The sequence below is a fragment of the Coloeus monedula genome (genome assembly GCF_965178545.1).
Source record: "Coloeus monedula genome assembly, chromosome: 17".
In the NCBI taxonomy this organism is placed as follows: domain Eukaryota; kingdom Metazoa; phylum Chordata; class Aves; order Passeriformes; family Corvidae; genus Coloeus; species Coloeus monedula.
Window position 1 is genome coordinate 7,367,405 of NC_138797.1, and position 14,616 is coordinate 7,382,020.

General features: G+C 63.8%; 3 protein-coding genes across 3 annotated transcripts in view; 1 reads left to right on the top strand and 2 right to left on the bottom strand.

Moving 5' to 3' along the window:
* The window catches only part of HM13 (histocompatibility minor 13), a gene marked incomplete at its 5' end in the record, with an annotated part of 9,373 nt that extends 8,906 nt beyond the window's left edge, over positions 1-467 (bottom strand). Inside the window, one exon of the mRNA XM_082292985.1 lies at positions 413-467. Coding sequence (XP_082149111.1) covers positions 413-467 — 55 coding nt within the window. The remainder of the gene's footprint in view (positions 1-412) is intronic.
* A 1,735-nt stretch (positions 468-2,202) lies between these two features.
* Positions 2,203-4,450, bottom strand: REM1 (RRAD and GEM like GTPase 1; the record flags this gene model as incomplete). The annotated part of the gene is made up of 4 exons (XM_082292601.1): positions 2,203-2,480; positions 2,666-2,870; positions 3,923-4,005; positions 4,141-4,450. The coding sequence occupies 4 exons, from the start codon at positions 4,448-4,450 to the stop codon at positions 2,203-2,205; spliced, it is 876 nt and encodes a 291-aa protein (XP_082148727.1).
* Positions 4,451-10,315: 5,865 nt separating this feature from the next.
* On the top strand, positions 10,316-11,248 carry SOX12 (SRY-box transcription factor 12; the record flags this gene model as incomplete). Its single annotated transcript, XM_082292723.1, has 1 exon — positions 10,316-11,248. The coding sequence occupies one exon, from the start codon at positions 10,316-10,318 to the stop codon at positions 11,213-11,215; it is 900 nt and encodes a 299-aa protein (XP_082148849.1). The 3' UTR covers positions 11,216-11,248.
* Positions 11,249-14,616: the final 3,368 nt, after the last annotated feature.

Below are 14,616 nucleotides of genomic sequence, written 5' to 3' on the forward strand. Positions count from 1 at the left end.
GGTCCATCTGCCTTCTAAATCCCAGCCTGGCTTGGGAATCCTCACAAAGGGTGGGGTTGCTGTGCAGAGTGAGAGGGGGGAGTCTGGGGCTGCTGTCCCAGGGTGGCCGTGTGCCAGCGAGGAGCCAGCGGGGGTGCCATGGGGGTGGGAGCAGGGTGGTGGGCACCGGGGCTGGTAGCACTGGGGACTGGGGGAGATTGTACTAGGGCTGGTGGCCACGCAGGGATGGATGGCATTGGGACCGATGGCCACCCAGGGGCCGATGGCACTGGGATGGCTCCAAGAGCACTCGCTGGAGCAGCTGGTACCATCGAGACCCGGCACCACCTTCCCCAGGGGTGGGCCCAGGCGGTCCCTGGCCCCCTGCCAGCACCTCTTCCTTCCACCCTCCCTCCGTTTCCCAGCACCTCACCATCGCCCCCCTTGGCCTCTCCTCCCACTCCTCCCATCCTCCAGCACGGCCGCATTTTTCTGGGTTTGAGCTCATTCTTTCCACTCCCCTCTCTGCTGACTGCCAACTTTCCATCCCATGGCCCCCCTCCCCCGTCTCCTGCCACAGGGAAACACCAGCTGCAGCTGCGGGAGGGACCGGCAGCAGCAAGGAGCCCCTGTCCCTCAGGTGCAGCCCCCAACCCCGGCGTGGCTGATGCTGTGTGAACCACGGCATCGCCTCCAGCAGCACCAGGAATCGCTGTGCCAGGAGCTCCAGGGCGGAGCAGTAGGAGCAGAGCAGCAGCAAGGATGGAACAGCAATGCCATGGGCACTAAGCAGCACAGAAAAAAACACCTGAGCACCCATCTCCCCATTTCTGAGGACAAAGCTTGGGATTTGCACCTCTGGAGAGGTGAGACTGAGACTCTGAGAGGAGAGACTCAGAGAGGCTCTCTCTGGAGAGACTGTTTTCCCATAGGGACAGGGTGCTGCCCCATCCCAATGTCCCATCTGTGCCAGCCACAGCCCGTGGTTCCCCACGGTCTGACCACAGTGCGAGCGGAAACTCCCAACCTGCGTAGGAGGGCACCCCTGATCCTTCCTGGCATTGAGCCCGGGATCCTGAGCAGGTTCCCTCATGGAATCCCAGCTGCTGGATGGCAGCACAGCCTAAAAACAACAGGCAAAGCCCACACGGCTCCAGCATTGCCTCCCCGGGTGCCCAGGGTCACTCCTTGCTTGCTGCAGCCAAGCACGTCCCTTCCTGGCTGTGCCATTCCGCTCGGCTCCTGGTCCCTGCCCCTTCCCGGGGCACCAGGAGCCACCAAGCGCCCGGCTCCCTGCCCAGGCTGCAGCTCCCACGGTGCTCAGGAGCTTGAAACCTGCAGGTCAGCAGAGCTCAGCCCTTCCCAGAGGCTTTTCCAGAGCTGGGAGGTGCAGGGGTCTTCACAGGGGATGATGCTGGACCACTGGGTGAGGAATTGGTGGTCAAAGGGTGGCCAAAGGAAGCCCTGGGCAGAGGCTCTCCCTGCCCCAAGATATTCCATCTCATGGAGAAGGACCCAGCCAAGGCCTGGCTAGAGCAGGAAGCAGATGCTCAGCCCTGGCCACAGGCAAGGAACGGGGCTTCAATCTGACCATGTGGCTCTGGGATGTGGCTCCCCAGGGCAGGGACCCAGCAGAGAACAGCAGCTCCCTGATGCGGTTTATTCTGCAGATCAAGGGTTTCCCCATCACACCAATACAGAGAGAGCACAGAAACACTGGTGCCAGGGAGACAAAGCTCTGGCACAGCAGGGTCCGGGTGCCAGGTGATGCCTCTGGTGCTCCCCTGCCCCCTCTCCCCAGCCAGGGTCCAGGCTGTCCAAGGTGGACACTGCCACAATGCCCTTGCCAGTCCCTGCTGCCCTGCAAAGGATGGCACTGCGAGCAGGACCTGCCACACTCCTGGTAACCTCCAGCCCTGCTCTGGGGCACAGCCACCCCTCACCTCCAGCTCCGCAGGAGCAGCAGTTATCCAAAATCTCACCACCCCAAGTGCAGGTACCTGTCCCATCCTCCACTCCATAGACCTGGTCCCACTTCTCCCCTCTCCTGGAGGGGAGTGGCTGGATCCAGAGCACCTTCGCATCCCTCAGCACTGGTGAAAACAGCTCCACATCCTCAGCATCACTGCAGCCCTGGCTGAGCTCTCTGCAGAGCCCCCGGTCACGCTGCTGGCAGAGAGCAGAGTCCCAGCCAGCCTGTGTGGAGGGACGGGACTGCAGCTCTCAGAGCACAGACAGGTCATGGCAGGATTTGGAGCGGACTTTGAGGGCCACTTTGCTGCTGTTCCTGGCCACCAGCCTGTCGAGGAAATGCCGGGCTCTGCTGGTGAGGCTCTCCTTGTGCTTCTGGCCAGGTGTGGGGTGTGGATGGGACTTTTTGCCCCCTTGGCGCAGGCGGATCTGCCGCACCACCCCCTCGAAGAGCTCAGCCACGTTGTGCTGCAGAGCTGCCGACGTCTCGATGAACTTGCAGTCAAAGACAGCAGCGCAGGCCTGGCCCTCTGCAAGGGAAGGGCAGGGAGTTGGCAGGACCCTGCCGGCAACCCCGAGTACTGTGGGACAGGCGCTGCCACATGCATGACAGCAGCTGCACATCCAGGGACAAGGGGAGAGATGTGGGGGAAGCAGCTGGGCATGAGCCCCCTCAGGAGGTCTCCACTAGACAGAACCTTCACCCCCTACTCACCTTCTTCGGACACCTCACGGCACCGCACCAGGTCGGTTTTGTTCCCCACCAGGATGATGGGGATGTCCTCGGCCTGGCGTGCGCGGCGCAGTTGGATGCGCAGCTCTGAGGCGCTCTCGAAGCTGTCCCGGTCAGTGACAGAGTAAACGATGATGTAGGCATTCCCCACCTGCAGGCAGTGGCTGCAGCGCTGGCTCTTCTCACCCTGTCACCACATGGGGAACGAGATGTCACCAATCCGTGGCCGTGACCACTTCCAGGGGACAGCAGAGCACCCTGGCACTGTCAGCGCACCCCACCAGCCCCCACATTGTGGGGAACAGATGCATGACCCTATGATTAAATGAAGATTAAAAGTTTTGGATTTTGAGGGGAGTGTTTGGGAGTTTTCCTCTCTATCAACAACAAACTGGGGCTGTGAGTTCAGCTTGATGTGGGTAGGTGGAGCTGAATCCCCTGGGAATGCCCTGGGACAGTGTGGTGGGTGCTGCACCCCGTGTGATCCAGCACTGCTGGGCAGGGTGGGAATAAGCCATAGCGGAAAAAAAGGGGGCATTGTCGGGGTATTACAATGCTGGGGCATCTCTGGGCAGTGCAGGTACGTGCCAAACACATCCTCAGTCCATGTGGGTGCTGCACCCCTGTCCACAGCATTGACTCCATCCCCACTCCCGGGGACTCACTGCCTGGTGGCACCTACAGGAATGCAGGGCCCTGGCATGAAGGGAAGGAGGGAGGCACTTGGAGGGAGCCAGTAACAGCAGCACTGTTATTTCTGTCCAGGAGACACCTCATGTGCTGGGCATGAGGAATGCCCCATGCCAGGCTCTTGGGGGCACCGTTTGGTCTGTTAAAGCATGTGTTCTGGCTGGCGATACTGACTCATGAATTTACCCAGTTGGATCCTTCAGCCCCATCCCAAACCATTTCCATACATTTTGAAGTGGGTTATCATATCAGCACCCACACCAGCGAGGACACAGCAAGCAGCCTCCCATGCCCGGGGAGGGTGGGCACAGAGCTGGGCAGAGATGTGACCCCAGCCTGTCCTGTCCAGTGTGTATCCCCTGCTCCACAGTGGAGAGGGGAGCCCCAGGTTGCCCTTCAAAGCACTCAGAGGCCCCAAGACAGCGTCTGTGCCCATACAATGTCCCCATGGCACATCCTGGCTCACCCAGCTCCCTCTAACACCCAGCTCCCTCTAACACCCAGCTCCCTCTAACACCCAGCTCCCTCTAACACCCAGCCCCGCCGTACCCGCTGCTCTGGCTCCCAGGTATCCAGCACCAGCAGTGTGGTCTCCTCGCCATCCACGATCAGCCTGCGCTCGTATGCGGCCCCTGCGGGACATCAGGAAAGCCCGGTCAATGCCGCACTTCCCAGACAGCCGGGTCCCGGGTTTCTCTCCGCCTCGCCCGTGGGTTTGTCCCATCATGGGGTCACCCTGCAGCAGATCCCCCCCATCAGAAACCCACCTCCGTGCTGGTCCAGCAGGTCCCTCTCTTGGACGCCGGCGAAGAGATTGACCAGGCTGGTCTTCCCCACGCCGGGGTCACCCAGCAGCACCACTCGGTACCGAGGCTCCCTGAGGCTTGGGGAGCCCGAGGAGTCGGGGGACCAGCTGCCGCGGGGGGCCCTGCCGCCCGGCTCGGAGGCCGTGTGGCCGAGCTGGGGGTGACAGGGCTCACCTCGCGAAGCGGCCCCAGAGCCACCCGGCCGCGACAGCGGGGTGCTGGCCCTCCGCCGCAGCGGGCTCTTGCTCCCGGGCTGCGTGTTCAGGGTCATCGCCGGCTCCAATGGCAGGGGGCCTGTGGGGTGGCAGTGGGTGTCGCCCCGAAGGGCACCCGCACCCGGCAGCCCCCGACCGCGCCGCTGCCGCTCCTGTGGCCGCTCCCGCTCTGAGCCGACGGCAACTCGGGCACAACTTTTCCGGGACACCCGCACCGCCGTCTGCCCCGGGCTTTAAGCCCCGGGAGGTGGAGCCCCTCGCCGCTCCGATCCCTCCCCTGCCGGACACACCCCCGCACGCACCGGCCTCGGCCCGGCCCAGCCGCCCTGTCCCGGTCCCCGAGGTCCCCGAGGTGCCGGGGAACGGCGGATTCCCCCGGGACGCGTACCCTCGGTCATGGGGAGCAGCGGTTACATCGGGATGCTGCGGGATGCGCTGCCGCGGGTGGGGGCTCCACCACTCTGCGGTCCTGTGTGGAGCAGGATTACCCCCGTTCCTGGCCGTGGTCTCGCCACCCCAGGCCCGGTTCCGCCAAGTAAGGAGCGAGCCGAGCCTGGTCTGGTCCTGCCCTGCCCAGGAGAGGATGCACTTTTTCAGAACCTAGAAGCCCGGAGCCCGGCTGTGCAGCTCCGTCTCCAAGATGCAGTGGTGGAACACAAGGCTGCGGCTCTCCTGGCACCGGCAGTAGCAGGAGCTGGTTTTATTTGAACCTGTCTGTTTATCCCAGGCACTGGCAGCACTGTCCCAAACGGTCCCAAACTGTCCCAGTGTGGGCACTGATCTGACCCTACACTGGGTCACCAGTTCAGCCCACACTGGGATATACTGCAGAGCCTCATGGCACCAGGGCTGGTCCCAGGACATCCTTCATGATCAGAGCACAGCGATGGGGAGGGCAGGAATGACAGCAACACTTTTATTGTGCCGTGAAACCCCATCAGCAAATGCCCAAGGTGCTGAGCAGGACTAGGGGGAAGAAGGGCTGAAGGCAATGGAGTCAGCTTGGCACCTCATTCAAGCCTGGCTGCTCCAGGCTCTGGGCAAGGGGCTGGCATGAGACGAGGGACACCTCCTTGGTGGGAATGCTGAGGACCACCTCAGTACCCAGCATGCACCTGAGAGAGGAGAGAGTTAGGAGGGGCAAAGCACAGAGTGGGAATAAGCTGCTGTGCTTTGGCTGTTTCAGTATGAGGAGGAGCAGAAGCAGGAGCAGGGTGACTGCTCAGATTGCGCTCAGAGGTGTCCCGTTCCCTGCATGGCAGTCCTGTCCTCAGGGGTCACCAGGTGGGTGGAGGGAAGCCTGCCTTGTGTCAGCCTTGCCACCCTCTCTATGTCCCCAGGGTCCTGCACTGGCTCTCAGTGGGGACAGCCCAGATGCTTGTTCTGGGACCCAGGACCATGCAAGCAGCTGGAGGAGCAGGGAAACACTTTAAAACCAGGTGAGGGTAGTGCCCAGCTCCTGTTTAGTGTAAAAAAGAGCCAAACCTGACCCCCAGGCAACTCAGCAGTATTTTCTCACGCCTCGTGGTCTGCTACAGTCACTGACCGCTCTGCCAACCACCAAAATCGGTTCCAGCCCAAGCCCTCCTCCACCAACCTCAGACCACCCTCTGTATGGCAGGCTCAGCTCTTGCCAGCCTTCCCAGAGCAGCAGAGCCAGATATAACTCCTGGGGCTCTGAGAGGGAAAAGGAATGAATTCAGCCACTCTCATTGTCAGTCCTGAAAGACAAACAGAAGCAGAGAAAGCCTGTTGGAGCAGCGAGGTACATCTGCTTTCTCGCAGTGGGGACAAGCGTGGCAAGCTGGGCTTGCTCAGAGCTGCCTCATCCATCTCCGTCTCTGCCAAGGACAAACTGTGTATCCAGAGTGTCCCAGCATAGGGCTCAGACCTACTGGTGAAATCCACCCAGAGCCCCTGGGAACAGGAGGATTTTTAAGGAGGGGAAGCTGAAATGCAGATGGGAATGGATACAGGGGGGGTTACAGCCCCTCTGGGCTCCACACGCTGCCAGCGACATGCAGGGACCTAGGGAGGGCCAGCATGAGCACTGTGCTCCTCTGCACCCTCACGTTCCCAGGCTGAGCAATTTGTGGCTGATTTTGCTCTTTCAAGATGCAAATCCAGTGTCTGGAAGCAAAGAGTTAATTAGCAAAATGAAGGGCTGGTGATGTCGTGTGAAAAGTTGCAGGGAGGTCAGTGGGAAAGGGCTGAGGATGGTGGAGAGGGCTCTGGCACAGGCTCCCGCTTGTCAGGGCGGGTAAGCACCAAATGCCTGACTTGTGATGTTACAGAAACTTTCCACTTGGGCCTTCCTGCTATTTTTAACTCTCCTCCCATCCACCCTCAGTAACCCCAGCCCCACCAGCTGCTGAGGCTAATTAATTCCCCTTTTTCATAATTTTTTTAAACAGAAAAAAAATAAGTTCCACTAATCTATCACACAGCCACTCGCCTCCTCCCTCCTGACATGTTCCAGGCTTTCCTCCTCCTTCAGCTCGTGCCTCCATAGCTAGAGCCATACCTGTCTTCCAGCTAAAACCCAGACCCGGGTGCAGGAAATCCAGTCCCCCTTGACACCCACACCACTGCTGCTCTGCTGGGTGAGTGGCTGCCCAACAGGGTGATATTTTCATGAAAAATAATCCCTGTGTGCACCCGGGGGGCAGGAGCTGGGACACGCCAGGAAGGAATGACCCCATGAGCAGGCCCCCCTGAGCACAGGTTGCTGTGTGTCACAGGGCTCTCCCCCCCCCGGCAGGCTGATGGGAAGATCATCCCCACAGAGCAAATGGGATTCATTCTCAGGAATGGAATTGTTTGACATTTGTAAGATCAACACAGTGTCTTTAACCGAGGATGGAAAGCAAAGGTAACATGACTGTACAGACTCATTTCACAGTGATGTGAGCAACTAGCTTCCCAGATTATTTTCCATTGTTTTTTCTATATCCTGGAGTTCTGCCCTCACTGTGTCCAGCCAGTTCTGACAGCAGGTCTGCACCACTGCCTTCATCCTCTGCACAGGGAGAAATCCAGTCACTGCTCATTCCTCAGAGCTGGGAAATGTCCCCTTGCACCAACCCTGACCTTACCCTCAGGCACTGCTGCTTGCACTGGCAGCACGGAGGAATCTGTCACCGTGCCTGGTGCCACTCCACACAGGAGCGGCTCTGGGAAGCAGAGCGGTGCTCCAGCAGCCAGCTGGAGCCAGGGACAGTATGAAGGAATGGATTTAGTGGGCTGTTGCAGGGGTGATACTGCTGCCGATCTATGGAGAACCCCTCCCAGCTGGCTCTTTTGTCCCGTTGGCAGCCACTGTGCCTCCTGGGACAGCCCTACATCCCATTGATCCTCATCATCCTCTGCCCAAAGGGGACCCCCGGACCCCATGGTCCCCCGGGAACCCCTCTTCACTAAGGCTCCTGGGGATGCCCCGTACCCCCCGAAACCTGAGCCGGTCCCCACGGCGACAGCGGGCGGGCTCGGGGACCGGGCGGGGCCCACGCTCACGGGAACGGGCGGAAGGGACGCCCCCTGCTGGCTCCGCCCCGGCACCGGATCCACCGGGCGGGGTCTGGGTTCCCGGGACTGGAAGAAGATGCGGCAGCCCGAGCAGCCCGGCGGGACTGGCCGCGTGGGGCGGGGACTCGGCTGCTTGCGGGGCGGCCGGGGCCGGGAGGGAGCAGAGGAACGGCCGTCCCGGGGAGCCTGGGAAGAGGCGGCCCCGGTGCACGGGATCAGCGGGGATGGGCAGCCGCCTCCGGCCCCGCAGAGCTGCTCGACGCCACGGGCGTTCCGTGCTAATGCACACCCACCCGGTCCTGCCGGCGGAGTGGCAGCGAAGACCGGAGGTGTGTGGGAGAGGCCGAGCAGCTGCCCCGTGCCAGGGCCATGCGGGTGACCGGTGCCGGCCATGACCTCCGGCTATACCGAGCGGGAACGGCTCGGGGAGGCGCCGCTCGCGGGCCCGGTGCAAAGCCGCGCTGGAGGACCGTGTGGTGTTACCCGCGCGGCGGGGCTTCGGGACGGCGTGGGGAGCGCTCGGGGCTGTGGGCCAGGCCGGGGGGAGGGCGGGCAGCGGGGCAGACCCCGGTGTCCCGGCTGGCCGCAATGTCGGGGCAGCCGGCAGGGGCGGGACAGGCCGCAGCTCCCGCTTAGAGCGCAGGACGGCGCCAGCCCGTGGTGCCCGGCCGGCCGCGGTGCCCGGTCGGGTCGGGCGCGGCTCCGCGCGCTCCCCTGTCACCACAGCAACTGGCGGCGGCGGCGCAGCCAATGGGCGCGGCCCCCGGCGGGCAGCCCGCGGTCTCCGGGGCAACAGCGCCGCCGCCGCCGCCCCATTGGTGCCGCCCTGCGGAGGGGGCGGGGCCTGGCCGGGGGGCGTGGCCCCACTCGTGGCACCGGGGAGCCGCGTGTCCGCCTCGTGGGCAGCGCGTCCCGCGCCCCGCGCTCCCGTCCCCGCCGGGGGCCGATCCCAGGGAGACGCCGCTGACATGGATGGCTGGGACATGTCCACGAAGGCGTCGGTGTTCCCACATGGCGTGTCGCCGAGCGGTGCAGGCCCTAGTGGGCGGCCCGGGGACTGTTCCGGGCCACGGTTCTGGCGAGGCGACCGGGAACAGTGGGTGTCCCGGGAGCCCGGCGGGCCTGCAGGGCAGGGGTCAAGCGCAGCATTCCGGGGTAATACTCGGTGTCCCGGCTGGTCACACCCGTGCAAAGACTCCCGCGAGGGGTGTAGGTGCTCCCGAGGGTGCGGGTGTCAGGGTCACCGGGGACATCGGGGTGCCTAGACCGGGGGAGCAGTGGATTACTGGCAGGAGCTGGAGCATCCTCGGTACTTGAGGGCACAGAGAGGTACCGGCGTACCGGGATGCTTGTCTGAAGGTACCGGGTGTCACCGGGGGTTCTGTGCTGTCCAGGTGGGGATACTGGGGGCTGCCGAGTTGCATCGGTATGGGGGGCATCGGCGTGCCGGGTTACCGGGGGGTAGCGGGGCGTGCCGTGTCTACTGGGGGGGTAGTGGGAGTACCGCGGAGAGCAGGGGTAGCGGGGCGTGCCGGGTAACGGGCGGTACCGGGGGTACCGGGGTGTGCCACCCTTCCATTCTCTCCAGCAACCCCTCTCGGCGGGCGCCCATTGGCTGAGCGGGATCTGCCCCCCCGCGCCGCGGCCAATGGGCGGCGGGGGGCGGGGCCCCATTGACAGACCCGGCGCGGCGGTGTTTACCGGGGCGGCGGGGGCGGGGCGGCCGCGGCTATAAGAGCGGCACCGGGGGGCGTGCGGCTCCCGGGCTGCCCGCACCGCCCCCGCGCACCCCCGACCCGCACCCGGACCCGCCGCAGCCACCCCACGCCGTTCCCGACCGAAGCATCTGCCGATTTAACCGGGGAGGCATCACCGGGGCGGCGGGGAGCGGAGCAACCCCGGGGCGGAGCCCTCGCGGCGTGCAGCATCCCCGGGCAGTGCGGAGCATCCCCGAGCCGGTACAGAACATCCCGGAACATCCTCGAGTCAGCACCGAACATCCCCGGGTTGGTGCGGAGCATCTCCGAGACGGTACAGAGCATCCCGGAGCATCCTCAGACCGGTACCGAGCACCCTCGAGGTGCTACAGAGCATTCCGAAGCATCCTCGGACCGGTGCAGAGCATCCCGGGACAGGACCGCTGCAGAGCGTCTCCGAGCCGGAGACCACCGGGCTGTCCCGGGGCCCCTCCGGAGCATTGCCGCGGCCGCCGCCCCGGCGGAGCCGGCCCCGCCGTGCGCCCCCGGGCCCCGTCGCGGCCGCCTGCGCCCCGCCCCGCCGCCGCCCGCTCCGCACAATGGGGGCGGCGCGGCGCGGCGCGTAGCGGCGGGCAGGGAGGCGGCGGCGGGAGGGGAGGAGGAAGAGGCGGAGGCGGCGGCGGGGTACCCGGCTCCGGGATGGTGCAGCGCGGCCCGCGGGGCCGGGGCGCGGAGGCTCGGCGGGAGTCCTGCGCCCCACTGCCCGCCCGTGACACCGAGCCCGCCTGGTGCAAGACGCCGAGCGGGCACATCAAGCGGCCCATGAACGCCTTCATGGTGTGGTCCCAGCACGAGCGCCGCAAGATCATGGACCAGTGGCCCGACATGCACAACGCCGAGATCTCCAAGCGCCTGGGCCGACGCTGGCAGCTCCTCCACGACTCCGAGAAGATCCCCTTTGTCAGGGAGGCCGAGCGCCTGCGCCTCAAGCACATGGCTGACTACCCCGACTACAAGTACCGGCCTCGGAAAAAGGGCAAGGTGGGCACCGGAGCACCCCGTCCGCGGCTCCCAGTGAAGATCAAACCCTCCGTGTTGGGCCGCGTCTCAGCCAGCCGCAGGCAGCCTGCCAAGCTGCCCACCGGCCCCGACACCCCGCAGGAGCCCGCACCAGAGGTGCCCGCTGAGGACAGCCCTGTGGTGCCTGGCACGGCTGCCTGGCACCCGGCACCCGACGGGGAGCACAGCCCCCAGGAGCCCCCTGCACCCCTGAGCCCTACCACACCCTGCCCGGAGCCAGGGAGGTCCCCAGAGAGCGGGTCCCCCTCTCCCATGTCGGCTGGGTCCCCTCCCTCTTCCTTCAGCTCCTCCGATGAGGAGCTGGAGGAAGAGCTGCTGGGGATCATGCCCGGGCGGGCGCCTGCCAGCGCCACCTGTGGTGCCCTGGACTGGTCCGTCTTCGACAAGGACCACGACCTCTTCCCGCGGGGAGGCTCCTCTCACTTCGAGTTCCCGGACTATTGCACGCCCGAGGTGACGGAGATGATAGCAGGGGACTGGCTCATGTCCAGCATCTCGGACTTGGTCTTTACCTACTGAGTCCCACGCTCTGCAGGTAACGCTCAATTTTATTTTCACCCACAATCAGGTCATATCAAAAAAACAACCCAGGAAAAAAACAAACAAACCGAAACCAGCTGTTTACATGCAGGAATCAGGTATTTTGCCTTGAAGCTGCTGGAAGGCAGAGCCCCTGCTCCCCCGCCCCCTGGCACGCACCCATTCTTCATCCATCTGTCTGTCCGACTGTCGCCTCGTGCCCGCAGGACGCATGGCTGCCCGCCGCGGTTATTTGCCCATGAAATGCATCTCATCGGGTTTTCATTGTCACACCCGGCCGCTTCCCCCCATGGCCCCGGCGCTGACAGCCATGGCTGCTCCTGGCCGCTCCCATCTCTGCCAGCACCGTGTGCCCTCCCGCTCTCCAGGAAGCAGGAGCATCCATGCCACCCCAGCTCTTGGTGCCCACCCTACCTTCCCCATCCCTTGGAGAATGGCTGATTCCGTTTGGTTTTTGACTGCATTGAACGCATGGCTTCAATTTTCTCCTCTTCCTCTTTGCAACCCTTGGGGAGGGATGCCGAGCCATGCCAAACTGTCCCTTCCCAACTCCCTATTTTGTGAGGGGTCCCTGGCTTGGGGGGTTCAGAGTCCCACAGCAGTGTCTCCTTCCCTGTGGCATGTGCTCCCCGCCACTCGCTTTGGGAAGAGTGAAGTTGCACACACGTGACAAGCACGTGGGCGCGGGAGGCTGTGTTGTTTCTTTTGCCAGGCAGTTGTGCAGGGAAAGCTGTGCCACGGAGGGAGCCCGTGTCCGGAGTCACCCCAAAATTGTATGGGGACGAGCCCTTCCCTGAGCAGCCAGCCCTCATTTTAACCTAGGAGCCTGTGCCTGTGCAGGACCTGCTCTGCATTGGCTGACCTTGGCCAGTGGAGCCAGGTCTCACTGTGCCCGGCCGTGGCGTGTCGTGCTGCCGGGATGGCAGGGAGCAGCATGGAAGGGCAGGGTGGCAGGGAAGGCCAGCTGTGGAAAATCTGCCTTAAGCAACCACACAAACTGGTCCAAGAGCAGCTGCAGCCAGTGCTGGTGGGCGTGTGGGGTGTGGGTGATGCTCTGACGCAGAGCTCCTCCACACAGCACCACTCTGGGCTCTGCTGCCGGCCCCGCCAAGAGCAGGAACATGCTGGCAGGGAAGATGCTGCTGCAGCGGCTCCTCCAGCTGGGATTTTCTTTGCTTTTCCTAATGGCTCCTGCCTGCAACAGCCGCCTCCTCCCACTGCCGGGAGCACGTGGCTGCAGTGCTGGCTCGGCAGCTGCCGCAGGCTGTGGTTGGGGGGGCAGGGGCTGCGCTCTGGTACAGCTGTGCTGGGTGGGGACCCCACACGTCCCTGGGGACGTGGTCATGGCTGGGGCTGGCGGCGTCTGTAGGAGCTGTACTGGGCTCGGTGGCAATTGCTGCTTGAAGCAGCCCTTGCAGTCCCCCATGACCCCGATTCCCCAGGGGCTCTGTGTTTGTGGGGGCCCCTCAGAACCTTCCCGGCCAGTGGGGTGCTGGCGGCAGCGGAGCACCTGCTGCCTGGGACTCTGCCTCCCTGTTTTGGGGCTGACAGTTCCCCCAGTCACAGGCTACCCCGTGCCTGCCCCTTGCTGTCAGGCTGGACTGAGCCATGACCAGGGGAAGGACATCCCCCTCTCATGTCCTGGCATCCCCTGAGGTTGCCTCCGAGTAGGTGTCTGGCCCTGCTGCTGGTGGCCCTGGCTCAGCCATGGGGATAGGCACTGCAGTACAGGGAGAGGTGTGTCCCCAGGCCCTTTGCAGGGAGGCTTGATGTCCCCCAGCCCAGTCCCTGGGGGCCTCTCGAGGCCCCCCGCGATGGTCAACCATCAGCAGTGTAGATGTGTTGGTGTGTAGCGGTAGCTGTGCGTGTGTGTTGGCATTAGCCACGGTGTTTCGGTACCCCCGTGCGGGTGCCAGCCTGCGGAGCCAGGCGGGCATCACGCATCAGACACGTGTTCCCTGGATAGAGCGCGTCCTCTTCTCTGCGTCCCCTCCCTCCCCGGCCATCCCCCACCGGATCCAGTCCCGCCCCCAAAAGGTGGAAAAGCCAAATAAACGCCGGGACAGCCGTGGTTCTGGCAGCCTGCTCCCGCCTCACCGCCGCCTCGGGGGGACTCTGCCTTCCCACCCCCTGGGCAGCCCCGCGCCAGGAGCATCTGAAGCCCCCTCCCATGTGTGAGCCGGGTTTGGGGTTCCCGTGGGATCCAGCGGCCCCAGAGCTCTCTGACACACACAGATCTCACCCAGCACCTCGGTGCCTTCTTGGGGTGCACAGCCACCCCGTGCTGTGGCCAGGGGTTTTCAGGGAGGGCAACGAGGCTGACGGTCACCTGCCCTCCATCCCTGTCCATGGGGAAGCCAAAGCCCCCAGGTACCAGCAAGGCCTGAAGCCACACTGAGGGTCTCGCATCACATGTGTGCTTTGCTGACCCTGGAGCTCAGGGCTCAGCTTCCATTCCTAGGGAGGACATGGGTCCCAGTGGTCCCCTATGTGCTGTGCATCACCCTTGAGCCAGGGTGATCCCTCCACAGACTGTCAGGCGAAATATTTCCTCAGGAGCAGGTTCTGGGTCAGTGCCAGAACTGGAGCCAGTGCCGGGGTCCCCTGCCCTGGCCGCAAGCACAACATCATCCGCTTTGTCCCTGTCCCCACCCCTGTCCCCCTCCTCGAGTCTCGCCGGGTGTGTTTGTCAGGGAGAACCGTCGTGGACAGTGGTGGATTTTCTGTGCCGTGTGGTTGTAGTGCTTAGAGACCCCCCCAGCGTGCGGCCCCCTCCCGCTGCGCCCCCGCTGCCTGGTGCTGGCTGGCATGCGTGTGCGAGCGTGTGTGCGTGCGCGTGCGACATCCCGTCATCACTCCAGACAAAGCGAATAATAATAATAATAGTAATAATAAATAATAAAAATAAACCAAACCTCTCTCAGGAAGCAGCTGCCCTGGTGGCGGCCGAGCGGGCCGGGGGTCCCCGGAGCTGGCGGGGCCCCGGCGCAGCCTGCAGACGGGTGCCAGCGCTCGGGGTCACCTTTGTAGTGTTGTGTTAGTGAAGGGTCCCTGTGTCTGTTACCGTGGAGAAACAGGATTTTAGCCGAGGGGCAGTGACGACCCCATCTGGGGCCGTCTCGGGGGTGTGACACTGCTGGCCCTTGCTCTGTGGAACCTCGGCGAACAATTATCCTGACTGTTGTGATTATGGAATAAAGTGTGTTGGTCTGCTCCCCACGGCTCCGGCTCTTTCTGTGCTGCCTCACTCCTCTCAGGGGAATTTGGGGTTCCCAGGGCTATGTGAGGTCCCCAGGGAGATGTGGGATTCCCAATGGCCAGCATCCCTAGCATGTCCGTTCCCACCCTGAACCCCGGTTCCTATGGGCTCTCCCACACTG